The sequence below is a fragment of the Neoarius graeffei genome, chromosome 7, assembly GCF_027579695.1.
Source record: "Neoarius graeffei isolate fNeoGra1 chromosome 7, fNeoGra1.pri, whole genome shotgun sequence".
In the NCBI taxonomy this organism is placed as follows: domain Eukaryota; kingdom Metazoa; phylum Chordata; class Actinopteri; order Siluriformes; family Ariidae; genus Neoarius; species Neoarius graeffei.
The window spans coordinates 58,674,168-58,695,445 of NC_083575.1; the positions used below are offsets into that span (position 1 = coordinate 58,674,168).

General features: G+C 40.0%; 2 protein-coding genes across 2 annotated transcripts in view; one reads left to right on the forward strand and one right to left on the reverse strand.

Annotated features, from left to right (window-relative positions):
• Positions 1–1,209: 1,209 nt before the first annotated feature.
• On the reverse strand, positions 1,210–4,932 carry pcbd1 (pterin-4 alpha-carbinolamine dehydratase/dimerization cofactor of hepatocyte nuclear factor 1 alpha). The gene is made up of 4 exons (XM_060924767.1): positions 4,830–4,932; positions 2,013–2,144; positions 1,808–1,888; positions 1,210–1,698 (listed from the first exon to the last, which is right to left on the reverse strand). The coding sequence occupies exons 1-4, from the start codon at positions 4,896–4,898 to the stop codon at positions 1,606–1,608; spliced, it is 375 nt and encodes a 124-aa protein (XP_060780750.1). The 5' UTR covers positions 4,899–4,932; the 3' UTR covers positions 1,210–1,605.
• A 5,792-nt stretch (positions 4,933–10,724) lies between these two features.
• si:dkey-192p21.6 (uncharacterized protein LOC565246 homolog) overlaps positions 10,725–21,278 on the forward strand; it is a 61,593-nt gene continuing 51,039 nt past the window's right edge. Inside the window, exons 1-3 of the mRNA XM_060924768.1 lie at positions 10,725–10,803; positions 11,419–11,513; positions 19,342–19,463. Of these exons, the coding sequence (XP_060780751.1) occupies positions 10,725–10,803; positions 11,419–11,513; positions 19,342–19,463 (296 nt within the window). The remainder of the gene's footprint in view (positions 10,804–11,418; positions 11,514–19,341; positions 19,464–21,278) is intronic.

Sequence of the window (21,278 nt, forward strand, 5' to 3'; positions counted from 1 at the left end):
CAGCAATTACATCTGTCGATCACCTGCATCTTCTGACAGACTGAGAATATGTTAAGTTTACAAGTAGCCATGACAACAGTGCTTATGGAATAAAGACTCAAGTGAAGCTGCTTTTAGCTCATAAAATAAAGTCCTTTTAAGCGATTTTTTTAAGCCTGTTCTCGATAATTGTTAGTGATTGACACCTAAGCTAAGCTAGTTAAGCCTTTGTTTTATGGCATTAACACGTATTATTAACTTGACCACAGACTCGATTGCTTATTGTTTGCCTCTGGTGGGAAGAGGAATGCATGGCTCAGTGATGGGGTTTTTTTGAAAAGTGACTCATTTTCATTAAAGACAGGGGACATGAACTTAGTTCATTATATGTGAAAGTTCGTAGTAAAAGAGTTTGTCATAATGATGTAAAGTAATGATGTAAAGTGAAAGCGCTGGTTCACTGCTGTCCACCAGGCACCCAGCAGAGTCGCACCATAATAAATGTCACGGTGTTTCTGGCGCATGACATGCAGTGTCAAAAAATTGAATAAATATGTATTCATAACTGTGATGTGTATCTCATTATTGGTATCACCATCACAAGATAATGCAGCAATTTACTGACGCAAAATACACTACACGACATGTCTGTGAAGATTCTCAATCATCCAGGTCATAGTAAACTGTGGGTGGTAGAAATGGGCAACTGGACTTGCTTGAAGATTCTTGAAAACGTTTCACCTCTCGTCCAAAAGGCTTCCTCAGTTCTGTCTGACTAATATCTGATACTCCCTATTAGTCAGACAGAACTGAGGAAGCCTTTTGGACGAGAGGTGAAACGTTTTCAAGAATCTTCAAGCAAGTCCAGTTGCCCATTTCTACCACCCACAGTACACTACACGACACAATTCGATGGTTCATATGATATATAACATTATTTGATATGCCAAAACCGGCAAACAAGGAATACTGAAAAGGTCTGACTACCCAGCCGTAGTTAGTTAATTTAAACCCTTAACCCAAAACAGAAATATTTACACACTGAAGTAGAGCTGCTATTCCTTGATTTATAATTTACCCCCTGTATGTGGGCAACGGCTGTAACCAGTGGACAATTCAAACTCTGTTACCCTTTCATGGCATCTGCTTTGCATATTTTTTGTTTAAAAGGCATGTGAAAAGATTGGGAAAACAATTGTGTGCAGATACTCAGTATAAATTCAGAATCACTGGGTGAAAAGTTCTGCTTTATTTTGGAAAGAGTTGCCCAGTTTAACCATCACAATGTTTGAGACACTCTACAAAGTTGAATTTGTAAGGACAGCAATACCCTGTGCACACTGTATAGAAAATAAAGGCACAATACTTTTCAGGGCAGAGTAGATACTGGGTTATATCTATAAGACATGAGACCATCCTATCTATTATAAACATAGGATTATTAATTTACAGATAATGTATCCTGTGGTTTTATTGATACTGTCTGTGTAACACACCATCAAAGATTTTCAGTGTGGGTTTGGATTAGTTTGTATCTGGAAACCCCACTTACTAAATATTTTTAATTCAGCAGTGTGAGACATAAGGGGTCTGGTCTGTTTGTGCCAAAAAGAAAGGGAGTCATCCTCACAACACTGAGACTTGATCAATGAAAGTAGCAAGTGAAATGTCACGCTTCGACAATCCTCCACACTCATGTGTGCTCAGAGTGATGTGAACCTGGCAAAGAGAAAATCAGGGAGGGGATAGTGTTACTGGCAAACTATTGAATGAATTTTCATTGCTCATGATAAGCATGAAAACGCTTAACTTATTAGTACTCATATACCTTATTGTAAACATTGAACCACTCAGGATGATGGTCCATTTTTTCAGCCTGTAGTGCGACTCTAGACATGAACCCAAAGGCCTAAGAGAGAATGTGATTCATATTATATGTGTGAAAATTTTTTGATGTTTTACTTGCAGCACATATGCTGTGTTTTCATTGCCAATGAGAGAAAAGTAATAACTAGTTTTATGTGGATGCTCACCTGGTTAAAGTCTTTGAAAACAAACTCCTTATAGAGGGCATCTCTGCCCACCACTTCAGCCCACTGTGCATTGCGGAGCATGGGGAGGAGCTGCTCCCTCTCCTCCAAAGTCAGGACCTGAATCTTACCAGCCTGTGTAGTTACAACAAAACACATTATAGCTGTGCTTTAGTTAGTTCTTCACCCCATATGGTTAGACAAAGATGCACCAAGACACAGCAAGACTAAAAAAAAAATATTTTATATTTACTCATGCATCAGGCAATGTCATGTTAGTGTCTTTAAATTCAGGCCATTATGCTCTAGCACACAGACTTTGTTTGTTTTTTTCCCCCCAAGAAGGACCCCTTTGACTTCTGCAAACCATTCTAAAGAAGAAATTTTGTCAAACGTCATAAAATAAATGTAATTTTCATTCCTTCATTTTAAGTACTGTAACTGCTTTATCCCAGACAGGGTTGAGGGGGATCCAGAGTCTATCCCAGGGACCACTTGACATGAGGTAGGATTATGTCCAGTCACAGGGCAACATGCACACACACACACATTCACACTTATTCACATCTATGAGCAATTTATCTTAGTCAATCCACCTACCCAGAGAAACCAGGAAACCTCAAGGCATGGGCTTGGGGAGAACATAAAAGTCCACATGTAAATAAAACAGACAGTAAGCAGAGCTCAAGACTGAACCTGGAGGTGAAAGGATGCAATGCTACCTGCTGCTACACTGTGAATGTGTGTGTTGCCATAAATGTAAGAAAAGTGCAGAATCTGACAACATAATTAGACCACACACATCACACACATCACATTATCTCTAGCCGCTTTATCCTTCTACAGGGTCGCAGGCAAGCTGGAGCCTATCCCAGCTGACTACGGGCGAAAGGCGGGGTACACCCTGGACAAGTCGCCAGGTCATCACAGGGCTGACACATAGACACAGACAACCATTCACACTCACATTCACACCTACGGTCAATTTAGAGTCACCAGTTAACCTAACCTGCATGTCTTTGGACTGTGGGGGAAACCGGAGCACCCGGAGGAAACCCACGCGGACACGGGGAGAACATGCAAACTCCACACAGAAAGGCCCTCGCCGGACCCGGGGTTCGAACCCAGGACCTTCTTGCTGTGAGGCGACAGCGCTAACCACTACACCACCGTGCCGCCATAATTAGACCATGAGTTCTAAAACAATTACACTAAAAACAACACCGGCCACTTGACCCATTATACCTGAGGTTAGACACCAACCTAATTTCAACCCATCCAGTATGTTGTCTCTAATAACGTTATGTGCATGGCTTTTATTATTATAAAAAATACTGTATATGTTAATACATATAAATAAAAATTAAATTCTATATTAGTAACAATATATTTACATTACTAAACCTTAAACAGCAATGCAAGAGTAATACAATCATTCAGCAGGGGGAGGTTTCATAAAGGAGCTGTATGATTGGTTGCACTGTAACCCATCTGGATGCAATGATGACTTGCAGTTCCAGCCTTAGGAGCTTTCACCATGTTTCACTGGAGTGCACACTGGGTTATTTAACCCTTTCCCATTCAAAAGCCTTACAGGAGTCTCACGAGATCATGAGTTTAACACTTAATCCTATTTTCAGAGGGTACAGTAAGAAAGGAGATGATTTTTTTTTAAAGATAAAAGGTTTCTCAAACATTATTCATAGTGGGTGGAAAAAAAAACCCTCAGTGTCACTGCTGGGCCCTTGAGCAAGGCCCAACTGCTCAGTTGTATTAAAAAATGATATCACTGTAAGTCGGGTGGCACGGTGGTGTAGTGGTTAGCGCTGTCACCTCACAGCAAGAAGGTCCGGGTTCGAGCCCCGTGGCCAGCGAGGGTCTTTCTGTGTGGAGTTTGCATGTTCTCCCCGTGTCCGCGTGGGTTTCCCCCACAGTCCAAAGACATGCAGGTTAGGTTAATTGGTGATTCTAAATTGACCGTAGGTGTGAATGTGAGTGTGAATGGTTGTCTATGTGTCAGCCCTGTGATGATCTGGCGACTTGTCCAGGGTGTACCCCGCCTTTCGCCCGTAGTCAGCTGGGATAGGCTCCAGCTTGCTTGCGACCCTGTAGAACAGGATAAAGCAGCTAGAGATGATGAGATGAGATGAGATAAGGACAGTAAGTTTGTGTAATGTATGGCTTAACAAAATTAAGCCATTTTAGCAGATTCTTATAGTTAATCAGCACTGATTGATCATGACATCACAGATCAGTGGCATTTTCTCTGTAATGATGTAGACTGCAACTCTGGATCTGAGTCTGAATGATCAGCATCAGCACTTTCCTGTGTGTGAGTGTGTGAGTGAAGCGGCAGTGTCGCATCTCACTGCAAACAGTCACACAATGAAGCTGATAACACCGTCACACATCAATCAACACGTCTCTTAGCAACAAGATCATCTGCGAAGTCTTGCAGGAGTCCAGGAGCTCAAGACATGCGCGCGCGGATCACACAAATGTACAACTCAGGACAAAACAGGGACAAAACATGTCTGAAAATGCAGCACTGTTATAGCAGCATGTGCTGCTGATGGTATAAACACAGACAGGCGAGAAACCTGAGTGTACACTGATATAAAGTAAAGAAATTACGGACAGTCTGGCAGAGAAACAACAGCAACAGGTGGAACACATTGTCTCTCGCTTACTATAAAATGGACAGCAGATGAATACGAATAAAATGCGCACTGTGAGCTAGGGACAGTTTAATATAATAGCTGAAGTCGTATAATAATAATAATAATAATAATAATAATAAAGTCTGTACAATGTACCTACCATGTTTTGTCTAAGAGCAGTATTCCTTAATTTCCTACCCCTCCAGCTCTCCTGCTCTGGATTAAACATGTCCCCATAACCCGTGCTCTCACAAACCCCGCCTCCTGCATTACTGTCCCATGGTTACACACAGCCTCACATGTCCATTGGCCACCTACAACCAACACGACACCAGGAGGCGGGGTTTATCATAATACAGGTTGGGAATTTAGACTAACGTATGGAAGGCGATTGGGGTCAAAACTAATGAAATTGTCGTGTTAATATGCAGTACCTGTTAACACATAAGTACGTGTAGTCGGCTATCCAGCTGTCGCACACCGAGATGGAATGAAAAGTCCCCCTCCAGGCAGGGCGGAAGAAGCCTAGCTAGTGCATCCTCTCTGCAAACCAAGTAACTAAATTCTACACAAGGGTCCTTGAAGGGACACGGAAATCATTTGTGAGTTTGAGCCAAAGTGAAGTATGAAATACGACGACGTGTAAATAGTCATTGAGGGCACAGATGTAGATGCGTCTGTTAATTAAGCTAGACACGGCAACGATGCCGCCATCTTGGAGAGGTCAGGTTTAGCTCATTGACTTGAATTCAAATTAAGATTTTCTCCAAAATACTGACACAGTGAGCAGCACTTGGGTGTAACAATTAAACAGAGACTAAAACTAAAAACCAGAGAACAATGCATGCCTCCCTATTTTTAGATAAGCTTTGCCTAATTTCAGTAAAGTTTTTTTCATATACATTATGATTCTGGGTGGGATGGTGGTGTAGTGGTTAGCACTGTCGCCTCACAGCAAGAAGGTCCTGGGTTCGAGCCAGCGAGGGCCTTTCTGTGTGGAGTTTGCATGTTCTCCCCATGTCTGTATGGGTTTCCTCCATAGTCCAAAGACATGCAGGTTAAGCTAATTGGTGGCTCTAAATTGACTGTAGGGCGGCACGGTGGTGTAGTGGTTAGCGCTGTCGCCTCACAGCAAGAAGGTTCTGGGTTCGAGCCCCGTGGCTGGCGAGGGCCTTTCTGTGTGGAGTTTGCATGTTCTCCTCGTGTCCGCATGGGTTTCCTCCGGATGCTCCGGTTTCCCCCACAGTCCAAAGACATGCAGGTTAGGTTAACTGGTGACTCTAAATTGACTGTAGGTGTGAATGGTTGTCTATGTGTCAGCCCTGTGATGACCTGGCGACTTGTCCAGGGTGTACCCCGCCTTTCGCCCGTAGTCAGCTGGGATAGGCTCCAGCTTGCCTGCAACCCTGTAGAACAGGATAAAGCAGCTAGAGATAATGAGATGAGATGAGAAATTGACCATAGGTGTGAGTGTGAATGGTTGTTTGTCTCTATGTGCCAGCCCTGTGATGACCTGGTGACTTGTCCAGGGTGTACCCCGCCTCTCGCCTATAGTCAGCTGGGATAGGCTCCAGCTTGCCTGTGACCCTGTACAGCAGCTACAGATAATGGATGGATGATTGAGTTAATTGAATGCCATGACATAATCATTTTGGTTTCAGTAGAGGTTTTACTGAAGATTGTAATTTGCTCTGACTCATTGCCTTTAACAGAAATGCTGTAAGGTGTTTCCATGTTAAGTGAAACAGGACAGGATTTGCTGTCAAAGACAAAGAAAGTTAAGAGTTTCTACTATGATAGTTTCTATAATGTCCTGGTCTTGGAAACCTAGATCATTTGATTAAAAAAAAAATAAGGGAACAGTTGTGCTGTCTTCATGATCATGGCAATTTCAGGCCTAAGCCATCATTTTAAAAAAATGGTCATATAAATTGCAATCCAAAGCCATCTTCACAATTTCTAAGTGTATCTCTTGGCTGTCTATCTGGGGCTATCCTCTGCAGGAGCGAAGTGATGAGAACTCAAACCAGAAATAGGGCACAAGGCAGGTCTAGTGAGCAGAAACAGTCAGGATCACTGGTATTTCAGGAGCAACATGTGTAGCTTGAAAGAGAGACTGACTCATTGTCACATTTTGAAAGGTGACGAAAGAAGGCTATTCTAGTAATATTATCTAAATGAGCTTCAAATGAAAGAATGGAGTCAATAAACACACCAGGGCCTTTTACTGCTGCACATGATGAAACTGAATGGCCTTAGTGAGTTAGTATGTAATGGGCAGCTTAATTCTAGCTGCACATGATCCTAGTACAAGTGCTTCAGTCTTGTCAGAATTAAGTAAAAGGAAGTTAATTAGCATCCAGTATCTTCACACATTCCTCAACTTGATCTAGCTTGTGTCTCTCATCAAGCTTTGCTGAAACATACAACTGTGTGTCATCAGCATAACAGTAGAAGTTAATACTGTACTATGTTTATGAATAATTTTACCCAGAGGTAACATATCCCCTTTGGACATAATGTGTACAATTGTACACGGGTGGTTGACATCTCATCTCATTATCTCTAGCCGCTTTATCCTGTTCTACAGGTTCGCAGGCAAGCTGGAGCCTATCCCAGCTGACTACGGGCGAAAGGCGGGGTACACCCTGGACAAGTCGCCAGGTCATCACAGGGCTGACACATAGACACAGACAACCATTCACATCTACGGTCAATTTAGAGTCACCAGTTAACCTAACCTGCATGTCTTTGGACTGTGGGGGAAACCGGAGCACCCGGAGGAAACCCACGCAGACACGGGGAGAACATGCAAACTCCGCACAGAAAGGCCCTCGCCGGCCACGGGGCTCGAACCCGGACCTTCTTGCTGTGAGGCGACAGCGCTAACCACATGAAGTTCCATAGCGTTTTTCCTTGTGTCTGAAGGGTTTATATAAAGAAAAAAGCAGTGGGCCTAAAACAGAACCTTATGGAACATCAAACTTTACCATTTCACCATTTAGATCTACAAGCTGATAGCGATCAGTCAAATTGTCTGGCTTTTGATTTTTAGTCTGAATATTTTGCCTGACGTTTTCAATTTTGCCGTTGAAAACAATCATAAAGTCATCACTACTACATATTGATTGTGTGTCTGTTTCTCTGGTGGTCTTTATTCTTAGTTGATTTTGTTAGAGTATTAAATAAGAATTTAGGATTATTTTTGTTGTCTTCTCTTAGGGTGGAGAGATACACTGATCTAAAAGCACTAAGAGCTTTTCTATAGTTCAGTAGGTTCTTCTTCCATGCTGATTGGAATACTACCAGTTTAGTTTGATGCAATTTACGGTTTAATTTTCAAGTGGTCTGTTTTAAGGTGCAAGTGTGATTTGTTATTCCAGGGTGCTAGTTTTTCTGTCTAATTGCAGTATCTTTTTCTTTTAAATGGAGCTACATTATCTAGAGTGTAGCAGAGCGTTGACTAAGCATTCCATTCCCTGATAAAGTTCTGTGGGATATGGAGACGATCCAATCAAAGTTGATAACTCTGGGAGATTACTGATAAAACTATGTGCCGACATGAATGTGGTTTTGACATACTAGCATGGCAGAGTGCTTCTATCATTACTAAGACACATTTTAAATGAGATGAAATAATGATCCGAGATAGCTTCAGTCTGTGGAAATGTGACTATATTTTCTATATTTATATAGAAAATGTGACCATTTATGCATGGGTCTTGTGATGTTCTGATTAACCCCTACTGAAGCTATGATGGACACAAATGCTACAGGTGAATTTGAGATTAAATTCACAAAAGAATTCAGAATAGACCCTTTGCACTGATGTCACATTTACCTTGGCAACCATCGCTACCCTGTGCCTGGGGGATAAGTGAACTTTGTGCACATACTAAAGCCAAGCGAAGTTGTCCGGCATCTGTTGCTGTTGTCCGAAGAAAACTACAGCTAAAAAAAGCTCTACTGCCAGATTACTTGGAAAATCTTAGACAGAAAGAAGCAAAGGGATAGATATACGCAAAATTAGAGTTCATTAGCCACATTCATTCCATTTCACATATAAAATTCCTCAAAATGACTGGATTGACAGTGCAGATTTGTGTCCTAGCATTAGCAACATGTTGGAATATACCTTCTTTTTCCCGAAGAGTCCCGACACAGAAGAACAGTTAAAAAAAAAAAACTAATTACAAAAGCAAGAAAACCTCCTTTGTGTAAAGACTTTTTTTCCCGACATCAGCTTTTGGGAACAGAATGTTGCGAAAGCCAAAGCACCAACCTGAACTGTTGGCTAGATGGTATTCCCGGCCCTCCATGACTCAGCAACTCCAAGGACTTCTAGTTACACAACTATTTGCACTCTGTCATTTATACAGTGATGCTTATTATTGTTAAAACAATATCTGAAGTGTTGTTATTTGTAAAATAAAATATCTTGCACTAGACTTTCAAACAATATTGTAAGATTTTATTTTAATTTTAACTATAGTGGATGGTACAAAAAAATTACAAATGTTAACAGAATCAGCGCTTTCCAGTTGTAGCTATAGTCATATTAGTAACTGTAATCACCCCTGTAATAATCATTTCAATAAACGGTGAATGTTCAGTTCCCTCTTCATTTATTCTCTATTCAAAAGGCACAACTGAGTCACACAGGTTAAGTGTGTAACTGACAGTAACAATTTTATCTGGAATAGTTTTTCCTGCCTTAGTCAATTTATTTCCATTTCACATGCATGCAGCTGTTGTAAAGTTCAGTCTGTGTGTGTGGAACTCTCTCGAACTGTAGGGTCATTAGCTACTACACTCTGGCTCCATGGTGACATTTTGCATAGGACTGGGTTCCTCTGATAACAGAAACAAAGCTTCAGCTCTCTCTGCTCTTAAGATTTTCTGTTCTTTCAGGATTTATCGCGCATGTCTCTCCTTGTTGTTTTTTTTTTTTTTTTACTGAGTTGTTTGAAACCGGTCTGAGTTTTCTGTGTTGAATAAGGAAGCTGCTTCACCTGTAAGAAAAGCAAACACTTTTTCATGAAGAAGCTAACTCGAATGCGAGCAGAAAAAATAAAACGAGATTCTTAAGCAAATTCTTCCATACTCGCTTCCGACTTTCTATTTTTTAAAAATACATTTTATATACAATCACAAATTTCTCTGGAGTTTTCAGGCTTGGTGCCTCTCATCGTATTCTTTAACCACTCATTTCTTTGTTGTTCTTGAAGCATTTGCTTCTCTTTGTTAACATTTTTCTTGATAGCGGGGAGACGGTAATGCCTTTTTATCTTTTTCTCGATTTGAACAACCAAAAACAGCACAAAAATAAAACATATTGAAGACAGATTAAGCCTTCTTTACACAAAAGATGGTGTGTTTGACCCCCAGGTGTAATTATCATGTGATGCGTGACATCATACGCAAGGGCCCTGGGGGTCTGTAAACAATAATTAGTGTAATCAACTGGGTACACTTTATTTTTTGTGACTATCCTGGTATGTACCTAACTAAAGCTGCTGGAGCCCTAAAGGCCTAGCTAATTTCACATACCGTAAGATGGTCTCAGAGCGCTTTCAGGTTTCTCAGGATGCTTTGCTGAGGACAACAAACCTTTTACCTTAAATGTTTTCACTATTCAGACAGGATACAATTAATGCAACTGAGCATGGTGAAGGTTAAGAATCTTTATCACGAATTTCTGAGCAATTGCCAGCTCAAAATCTTAACCACTAAACCTTCACAAGTCTTAAATTCATTGCCTAATATATTCAGTTACTGTATCGTGAAAGTGGGGTTCTGACAAGCATTAAAGCTCCTGCCCCTGCAGGGACATGAGTGTTTGCTTGACGTGATACTAAGATAGGACATGAAAGCATGAGTCATATGCCAAAAGCACGAGAGCTGGCAACCTTGTTTTAAAATGAGAAATGACAAACAGCGTCATAACCACCTTGGGAAATATCCAACACACCTCTGTGCTCTTTGAACTCTTTATTTATATCTTTTGTAGCCTATAATAAATGAGTTCAGTAGCGAAGCAGGTTTTTAGCTGACGATGGAGATCCGCAGCTTGAGACATGTTTTCTATATTCTTCTTCTCACAACAGGACCATGTGAGATGACCATGAATACAGGCAGGATACAATTTATTACTAAAATAAGTGTTGACATTTAGAAATTTGAAAACAAATTATCTGCGACATTTAATTGTTCTGGAATTTCAGTACTTTGTAAACAAGCATGCAGCTGTCATGCTGGAATGCTCCTGTTATTATGAGTGACATATGTTTTTATTACAGCATCAAAAACTTTATTTGTAAGATTGTCAAGAAAAGCTGTTCTGCTAGCAATCTGAGCATGTACCAAATTTTGGAGATTTGTGTTAGTCCTGGAGATGTCAACATGGGTCACATTTTTAGTCACTGCTCCTTTTTTGCGAGAAGGCTAGCCTTCTCATTGAGCCTGATCTTTAGCCCTCAAGAAAGGCTAGAATTTATCTTTTATTTCTAGTAAAAGATGAAAAAGTATCAGGGAATTATTTATTATTTCTCTTAGTTCTTCAATATCAAAGAATTTGTCATAAGTATTTGTATTGAGCTTAAACAACAAATTTATTCTCTTGGTTCATTTAAATTATTACTGAAATTGTACATGTTAAGTATATTATATATCAGCCAGCATGATAATTAAAAGGAAAATTCAACTTATCAGGATCTTTTTTATATAGCGGTATCATCTTTAACTTGCAGAAGCTACATTGAAAATGGATGAAGCCTTACTAACCATCCATAATCAGATGTCCTATGGGGTTCAAGTTCTCTACACTTCAGATTACTGCTATAAGGTATTTAGATATTGTATTACTCAGTTTCCATAATGATCTGTACATCGATGTTCTGATTAGTGCTCCATAATGCTAATTTAAAATAACAGCAACAACAATAATAATGGGGGCGGCACGGTGGTGTAGTGGTTAGCGCTGTCGCTTCACAGCAAGAAGGTCCGGGTTTGAGCCCCGTGGCTGGCGAGGGCCTTTCTGTGTGGAGTTTGCATGTTCTCCCCGTGTCCGCGTGGGTTTCCTCCGGGTGCTCCGGTTTCCCCCACAGTCCAAAGACATGCAGGTTAGGTTAACTGGTGACTCTAAATTGACCGTAGGTGTGAATGGTTGTCTGTGTCTATGTGTCAGCCCTGTGATGACCTGGCGACTTGTCCAGGGTGTACCCCGCCTTTCGCCCGTAGTCAGCTGGGATAGGCTCCAGCTTGCCTGCGACCCTGTAGAACAGGATAAAGCGGCTACAGATAATGAGATGAGATGAGAACAATAATAATGATGAGGACTAATTAAAAACCCAACTTGTAGTGTTTTTGTTGGTGTGCCAGCTCATGGTACTGCATATGTTTTGATGGAGACTGCAAAGCACTTCTTTAAGTTGCTCTGGATATGGCCATCTGCCAAATTCTATAAATGGAAATAATAATAATAGTTATAATCATCATAGTACAATGTTTAATGCCTAAAACATTTAAAAAAAGATAGCTAACAATAAGCAGAGCAGTTAGATAATTAGCAAAAAAACAAAACATAAGTGATATTTAACAATTATTCCACAAAATCAAGTCGTACATGAGCTGATAGCCGATGAGGCGCATAGCACCAAGTCAGTTATAAGCCATGTATGAAAAGATTGAGTGGAATAATTGTTTTATTCTATCCACATTCACTGGATTTTGAGAAACAGACCACTTTTTATTTTTTGAAAATTCTATAAATAATTTTATACAAAACATCTGACAAAATAATTTCGGCTTAGAATGTAAACAAACCGGCGAAATGACAGTAGCAATTTGCGAAAAATGCCATAATAATTCTTGAAAAAATAAAAATGCATTCTGACCATTGAATACTTTCATTCCATATATTGTTGCTTTTTTTTTTGTATTTTTATGGCATTTTGTTTTTGAGTAGAGTTATTTCATCCCCAGTTGGTTCAGCAACATGCTCCACCATTTTGTTGTTCTGCCTTAGGGTTTTTTGGCGGTTGGCAAACCGCTTAAAGGTGCATTACTGCCACCAACTGGGCTGGAGTGTGGAACAGGAGATACTGGAGGGGGGAAAAAACTATATTCTTTTAGCCATTTCTGTTTCTTTTACAACCCCGATTCCAAAAATTTGGGACAAAGTACAAATTGTAAATAAAAACGGAATGCAATGATGTGGAAGTTTCAAAATTCCATATTTTATTCAGAACAGAACATAGACGACATATCAAATGTTTAAACTGAAAAAATGTATCATTTAAAGAGAAAAATTAGGTGATTTTAAATTTCATGACAACACCACATCTCAAAAAAGTTGGGACAAGGCCATGCTTACCACTGTGAGACATCCCCTTTTCTCTTTACAACAGTCTGTAAACATCTGGGGACTGAGGAGACAAGTTGCTCAAGTTTAGGGATAGGAATGTTAACCCATTCTTGTCTAATGTAGGATTCTAGTTGCTCAACTGTCTTAGGTCTTTTTTGTCGTATCTTCCGTTTTATGATGCGCCAAATGTTTTCTATGGGTGAAAGATCTGAACTGCAGGCTGGCCAGTTCAGTACCCGGACCCTTCTTCTACGCAGCCATGATGCTGTAATTGATGCAGTATGTGGTTTGGCATTGTCATGTTGGAAAATGCAAGGTCTTCCCTGAAAGAGACGTCGTCTGGATGGGAGCATATGTTGCTCTAGAACCTGGATATACCTTTCAGCATTGATGGTGTCTTTCCAGATGTGTAAGCTGCCCATGCCACACGCACTAATGCAACCCCATACCATCAGAGATGCAGGCTTCTGAACTGAGCGCTGATAACAACTTGGGTCATCCTTCTCCTCTTTAGTCCGAATGATACGGCGTCCCTGATTTCCATAAAGAACTTCAAATTTTGATTCGTCTGACCACAGAACAGTTTTCCTCTTTGCCACAGTCCATTTTAAATGAGCCTTGGCCCAGAGAAGACGTCTGCGCTTCTGGATCATGTTTAGATACGGCTTCTTCTTTGAACTATAGATAGGTCCAGGTTCGAGCCCCATGGCCGGCGAGGGCCTTTCTGTGCGGAGTTTGCATGTTCTCCCCGTCCGCGTGGGTTTCCTCCGGGTGCTCTGATTTCCCCCACAGTCCAAAGACATGCAGGTTAGGTTAACTGGTGACTCTAAATTGACCGTAGGTGTGAATGTGAGTGTGAATGGTTGTCTATGTGTCAGCCCTGTGATGACCTGGCGACTTGTCCAGGGTGTACCCCGCCTTTCGCCCGTAGTCAGCTGGGATAGGCTCCAGCTTGCCTGCGACCCTGTAGAACAGGATAAAGCAGCTAGAGATGATGAGATGAGATGAGATTAATCTCGATCTCTTGAAATCAGATGCCCATTATGCCACAGGTGAATTTCTTAATCAATTATCTACATTTGCTTTTCAGCCATATATTTTGCAGCTTACTAGAATTACCAGTCATTCAGCTGCCTTGATTGATCATATTTATTTTAATTCATGAGAATTTACTACATACAGTGGTAGTATTGTGTTTCCTTTAACTGACCATCTACCAAATTTTCTTTCAATCGACTCAATCCAAGTCTTGTGATGAGCAACAATACATGAGAGACTTTTCCAAGTTAGATAATAATGCTGTGATCTCTGACTTTCAAGATGTTGATTGGGGAAGCTTATTTGGTGGCACAAATGATATCAATAAGATTTTTCTCCCATCTCATCTCGTTATCTCGAGCCGCTTTATCCTGTTCTACAGGGTTGCAGGCAAGCTGGAGCCTATCCCAGCTGACTACGGGCAAAAGGCGGGGTACACCCTGGACAAGTCGCCAGGTCATCACAGGGCTGACACATAGACACAGACAACCATTCACACTCACATTCACACCTACGGTCAATTTAGAGTCACCAGTTAACCTAACCTGCATGTCTTTGTACTGTGGGGGAAACCGGAGCACCCGGAGGAAACCCCCGCGGACACGGGGAGAACATGCAAACTCCGCACAGAAAGGCCCTCGCTGGCCACAGGGCTCGAACCCGGACCTTCTTGCTGTGAGGCGACAGCACTAACCACTACACCACCATGCTGCCTCAATGAGGTTTTTACTATTTTCTTTTCAAAATCCAGTGAGATTATTAATACCCATACCCCCTTGAAAAAGTTGTCTAGAAAGGAAATTAAATTTAAATCTAAACCTTGGTTATCATTAGCAATTAGAAACTCAATAGGTTATAAGAATAAATTGTATAGAAAATTCATGAAAACTAGAAATCTGTGTCTTTTTGCTAAATACAAAGTCTATAGAAATAAGCTAAATCATTTAATTAATGTAAGTAAAAACAATATTATAAGAATTATTTTACTTATAATAAATCAAACATAAAAAATATTTGGAAAGGCATAAAAGAGCTAGTCACCCTTAATTCAAAAAATTATGTTACACCTTTAAAGATTATCATGTCATCTGACAAAACTTTATTAGATAAAATTGACATAGTTAATGAATTTTAATAATTATTTTGCTAACTTAGGGAAAAATGTAAGTCATTCAATTCCAAAGGTGAATGCCTCATTTTCTGACTTCCTTTCTGCTTCACTTCACCACAGTTTTCTTTTGACTTATGTAGAAATTGGAGAAATTCAGGATATTATTTCTGGGCTTAAGTCTGGGAAGGCTTATGGCCCCTATAGCTTACCAGCCCCATTACTTAAAGTGGCATTCCACCATTGGATGTATTCTTTGGCATAAAATACGACAACATATATAAATGGTATCACTAGATAGAGAAATCTTTTAGCTTCAAAATGATATATCAAACATAATTTTTTGACAACGACAAGTATATTAATTTTGCGACCAAAGTCACCTACCCTTTTAATTTCCGCGCGGTAGTGAAACGTGATGTCATCGGCAGGTTCCCCTTCTTGTGTACCACATGATGTATCCTACCTCTTGGATTTGTCCTACGAAGCCTACTGCGCATGCGCGAAATCCAGGAGGGTAGGAAAATTCAACAGTAGTTTTGTCCTACCGATCAGCTGGGCTGATAGAAAATCGGTGAGTATTTCACGCATTTGCCGATTTTTATGTTTTGTGCGTATTGGTCGAGTCTTTGGCCGAGTCAAATAATTTGTAATGACTTGTGAAAAATAAAACGGTCTGCATGAGAACTTGCTATTTGTAATGGCGTCATGTGTTGTGCGCATGCGCAGTAGGCTTCGCGCATGCACAGTAGGCTTGGTAGGACAAATCCAAGAGGTGGGATAACTTTACAGGACACCGACACGTGGTACACAAGAAGGGGAACCTGCCGATGACATCACGTTTCACTACCGCGCGGAAATTAAAAGGGTAGTTGACTTTGGTCGCAAAATTAATATACTTGTCGTTGTCAAAAAATTGTTTGATATATCATTTTGAAGCTAAAAGATTTCTCTATCTAGTGATACCGTTTATATATGTTGTCGTATTTTATGCCAAAGAATACATCCAATGGTGGAATGCCACTTTAAGACCTTAAATACTGTGATTTCAAAACCTCTGCAAATATTATACAATCTTTCTTTTTCATCAGGTAGTGTCCCAGATTCTTTTAAAATTGCTAGAGTAATACCTGTGTATAAATCTGGGTCACGTTTTTCTGTCTCTAACTTTAGACCTATTTCTTTATTATCCATTTTCAATCAAATATTAGAACGACTAATGTACAATAGACTTGTCAAATACTTGGATAAGTTTGATATTTTATATAGTGGCCAATTTGGTTTTCGAGCTGGCCACTCAACAGAGCATGCTCTCTTATTAATTACAGATAAAATACAAAGAGCAATTGAGAGAGGCCTTTACTCTTGTGGTATCTTTCTTGACCTTTGTAAGGCATTTGACACTGTCGATCATAAAATTCTGCTTGCCAAATTACATTCATATGGCAGTCGTGGTATTGTATATAATTGGTTTGTTTCATATTTGTCTAACAGACAGCAATTTGTTTCATTTGGCCATCTTTCATCGGCATATCAATCAGTGTCATGTGGGGTCCCACAAGGCTCTGTTTTAGGCCCTCTTCTTTTTGTCTTATATATAAATGATTTTAGTAATTGCTCCAAGCTGTTTGACATACATTTGTTTGCAGATGATGCCAATTTACTTCTTACGGAGTCCTCCTTGGACTCTCTACAAGTCAAAATTAATTCAGAACTTGAGAGAGTCCATGTCTGGCTGTGTGCAAACAAATTATCCCTTAATATACAGTAGATAAAACTAATTTTGTGATATTTTTTTTCATCCATTTTAAAAGAAATTGTTAAGCCCTTTTATAATTACATTGAATCAGAAGCCAGTTAAACAAAAATCTAGTATTAAATATCTTGGAGTAATAATAGATTCTCATCTTACTTGGAAAGAGCATATTAATCAATTGTCAAAGAAATTATCTAGGGGTGTTGGAATCTTGTCTAAACTTCGCTATTATGTTCCTCAGAACATTCTTGTGCAACTTTATTATTCTCTTATTTACCCATTTTTAATTTATGGTATTTTAGTATGGGGAAACACCTACCCATCAACTTTAAAGCCCTTAGTAATATTACAAAAGAAAGCTGTAAGAATTATAACTTTTTCATAATTTACTGAACACACTTCTCATATTTTTAAAAGGCTGAACATTCCCAAATTTTGTGATATAGTCTTGTATTGTAATTCTATATTTATGTATAAATTCAACACACATGTTTTGCCTTCTTTTTTTGATAATTTTTTCTTAAGTGTCAGAACAAGGCATAAATACAATACCAGGCTGGCCTCAAGGTCAAGTTATTCTCTGCCTCCAGCTCGTACTAATTTTGGTCAATTTAATATTCGATTTAAAGGAGCAGTAATTTGGAATAGTATTAATGAATCATTTAAATCTTTCAATCTTGGTAAATTCAAGTCTTCTATCAAAGCCAGTTTTTTAAATTCATATTAGTCTCTTCCAAATTTGTTTGTTTAGTTGTTTTTTGGTTTTTTTTTAGGTTTTTATGCTTTTGCATCTTCATTTTCATTTCTCATTGTTTTTTTTTCCTTTTTTGTCAATGTTTGATTGTATTTGTGCCTCATCTGACTTTTTCAATTAATCATAAAAAGATTTGCTGCCTAGCTCAATTAGCTTTTCAGTTATTTCTAGGCAGCATCATACTATTTGTCTGTTTTATGTTTTTGTTATTTGTAAATTTTAGTGTTTAGTATGAAAATAAAGATCTCTCTCTCTCTCTCTGGAAATATTCCTGAGCCCATTTTGTGATTTCCAATGCAGAAGCATGCCTGTATTGCCCCTTTTCCACCAAAGCAGTTCCAGGGCTGGTTCAGGGCCAGTGCTTAGTTTGGAACCGGGTTTTCTGTTTCCACTGACAAAGAACTGGCTCTGGGGCCAGAAAAACCAGTTCCAGGCTAGCACCAACTCTCTGCTGGGCCAGAGGAAAGAACCGCTTACGTCAGCGGGGGGGCGGAGTTGTTAAGACCAACAACAATAACAAGACCGCGAAAGATCACCATTTTTAAGCGACGAGAAGCAGCAGCTATACAAACGCGAAGTCATCCATTATTATTATTGTTGTTGTTGCTGCTGCTGCTTCTTCCGTGTTGTTTTTGCTTCGATATTCGCGCCAAGGTTTATGCAAACGTAGCGACGTAACTGACGTATACAGCGACGTAATGACGTGTCTTCCCTTAGCACCGCAAGCTATGGAAAAGCAAACTGGTTCTCAGCTGGCTCGCAAGTTGAACGAGTTGTGAACCAGCACTGGCCCCGAACCAGCCCTGGAACTGATTTGGTGGAAAAGGGGTATATGTGATGCAGTGCCGTCTAAGGGCCCGAAGATCACAGGCACCCAGTATGGTTTTCTGGCCTTGACCCTTACGCACAGAGATTCTTCCAGATTCTCTGAATCTTTTGATGATATTATGCACTGTAGATGATATGTTCAAACTCTTTGCAATTTTACACTGTCGAACTCCTTTCTGATATTGCTCCACTATTTGTCGGCGCAGAATTAGGGGGATTGGTGATCCTCTTCCCATCTTTACTTCTGAGAGCCGCTGCCACTCCAAGATGCTCTTTTTATACCCAGTCATGTTAATGACCTATTGCCAATTGACCTAATGAGTTGCAATTTGGTCCTCCAGCTGTTCCCTTTTTGTACCTTTAACTTTTCCAGCCTCTTATTGCCCCTGTCCCAACTTTTTTGAGATGTGTTGCTGTCATGGAATTTCAAATGAGCCAATATTTGGCATGAAATTTCAAAATGTCTCACTTTCAACATTTGATATGTTGTCTATGTTCTATTGTGAATACAGTATCAATTTTTGAGATTTGTAAATTATTGCATTCTGTTTTTTATTTACAATTTGTACTTTGTCCCAACTTTTTTGGAATCGGGGTTGTAAATACTTGATGACAAAGCTGCCATTTTTTTTTCTACTCGTGGTATATGAGCCGATATCCTAGTAGTAGAGTAGCCAATCAGAGCACACAATTGCTCATATCCGGTCAATGTGGATAGAATAATAAATATTATACATCATATTACACCTACCTTTTAAAAACTAATGCAAGTCTATGGCTGGCAAAGTGGTATAAAAATAATGTGCAAACATAATGTCTGCAGTGTCTGTACCAACCTTTGGCAAGTATGGAAGTTGGACCAGGAAATGTGTCTGTGGTGTTGAGCACACCTTTCACTTTAACTCTGAAAGCCTCCCCGGTGAATGCCACTAACACTTTGTGCAGGTAATATTTAAAGTTACACTACAGCTGTACACTAATATCCAGTCTGTTTCAGATTCACATCTAAATATTTCCTGTTTGAACTGCAATGGAATAAAACTGAAATCATGCACTGTTTTGTTCTTATGTGCAAAATCCTTTTTCATTTGAATGAATTACTTAACATCAACATCCCTATCTATAAATCAGTGTCCATATGGACAGGCTCATTCCATTTATGTGGGCTGAAGCACCTTGACATGGATTAAATATACAGCCTTAATAGCAGAAGATTCCATTTGCAATCTCTAAACCGGCATAGACCATCGTGTGTCAGCATTTGACCTGACTTTAGGTGCTGGCCTTTGAATGATATCTCGCATGCTATTGATCTTGCTGCCATTTGGGATTAATAGGAGCAGACATTCAAAATAAAGAAAAGAGCCATTAAGATATCATCAGTATGCACAGAACCCCCAACCATCTTTGTTAAGCACAAAGATTCAGTAGTCATATTTATATAGCATCCTGGCCCAAGAGTCACCAGATCTGAGGCATTCCATGGACAGTTGTTATTAAAAGGGTGGTGGGATATTAAACGGGTATCTAGTTGCAGAAAATGAGGTGCTGTGCCTTTACTTCATTACCCCAGGCTGAGGTCTAGTCTTGTGCTTCTTGAAGATCAATAGTAGGATCCCTGTCCAGATGGAACCACGATTGATTCCCCCTCCCCCTCCCCCTCCAATAAACATGGCGGCTGGTATGTCATCCCCAGAACGATCAATGAATGCTTGCAACACACATTTTTGGAATGAAAGAGGAGATGGTAGAATGTTGTCAAGAACTGCATTTCTACCCATCATGCTCTAGATGGCTCCCTCAAGCCTCATGAATACTGAGCCTTAACCGTAGCAATAAAATAAAAGCTTTCCTTTCCTGGGATTTTAAGGTTCAGAGGTTAATAAGTGAGTCTATGAATAACACTTGCAATTCCTGTATATATAATATGTGAAATAACATGTTGCATGCCATGCATAATGCAAAATAATGGCATAAGACAATGTATGTGCAGTAAAAACCGGTTTAACACCCCACCACCCTTTTAATAACAACTGTCCATGGAATGCCTCAGATCTGGTGACTCTTGGGCCAGGATGCTATATAAATATGACTACTGAATCTTGTATAATTCTACAAGTCGCTGAATAGTGTGCTTTAAGTTAAATACCTGAACAATAGTCTGTGAGTTGAATGGATTAAATAGTGTCCTATTGTTTAAACTTAAAATTTAAAAGCATATTTGATGTAATAATTAATTTCTTAAGGCAGACCCAAGTTTGTTTCATAATACGGTACATTATTTAATCATAAGTATGTGAACACATAAGCATCACAGCCATATGTGGGTCTTCCCCAAACTGTTGCCACAAAATTGGAAGCACTCAATTGTGTTGAATGTCTTTGTCCATCCATCCATTATCTGTAGCCGCTTATCCTGTTCTACAGGGTCACAGACAAGCTGGAACCTATCCCAGCTGACTATGGGTGAGAGGCGGGGTACACCCTGGACAAGTCGCCAGGTCATCACAGGGCTGACACAGAGACAAGCAACCATTCACACCTACGGTCAATTTAGAGTCACCAGTTAACCTAACCTGCATGTCTTTGGACTGTGGGGGAAACCAGAGCACCCGGAGGAAACCCATGCGGACATAGGGAGAACATGCAAACTCCACACAGAAAGGCCCTTGCCGGCTGCTGGGCTCGAACCCAGGACCTTCTTGCTGTGAGGCGACAGTGCTAACCACTACACCACTGTCCTGCCCTGAATGTCTTTGT

Bases quoted from the DNA above. Each gene is read 5' to 3' on its own strand.
- pcbd1 (XM_060924767.1), bottom strand. From the start codon at position 4,898: ATGTTTAATCCAGAGCAGGAGAGCTGGAGGGGTAGGAAATTAAGGAAT. The intron at 1,889-2,012 runs GTGAGCATCCAC...ATTCTCTCTTAG, and splicing joins TTTTCAAAGACTTTAACCAG to GCCTTTGGGTTCATGTCTAG. The intron at 1,699-1,807 runs GTATATGAGTAC...TCTCTTTGCCAG, and splicing joins GGTTCAATGTTTACAATAAG to GTTCACATCACTCTGAGCAC.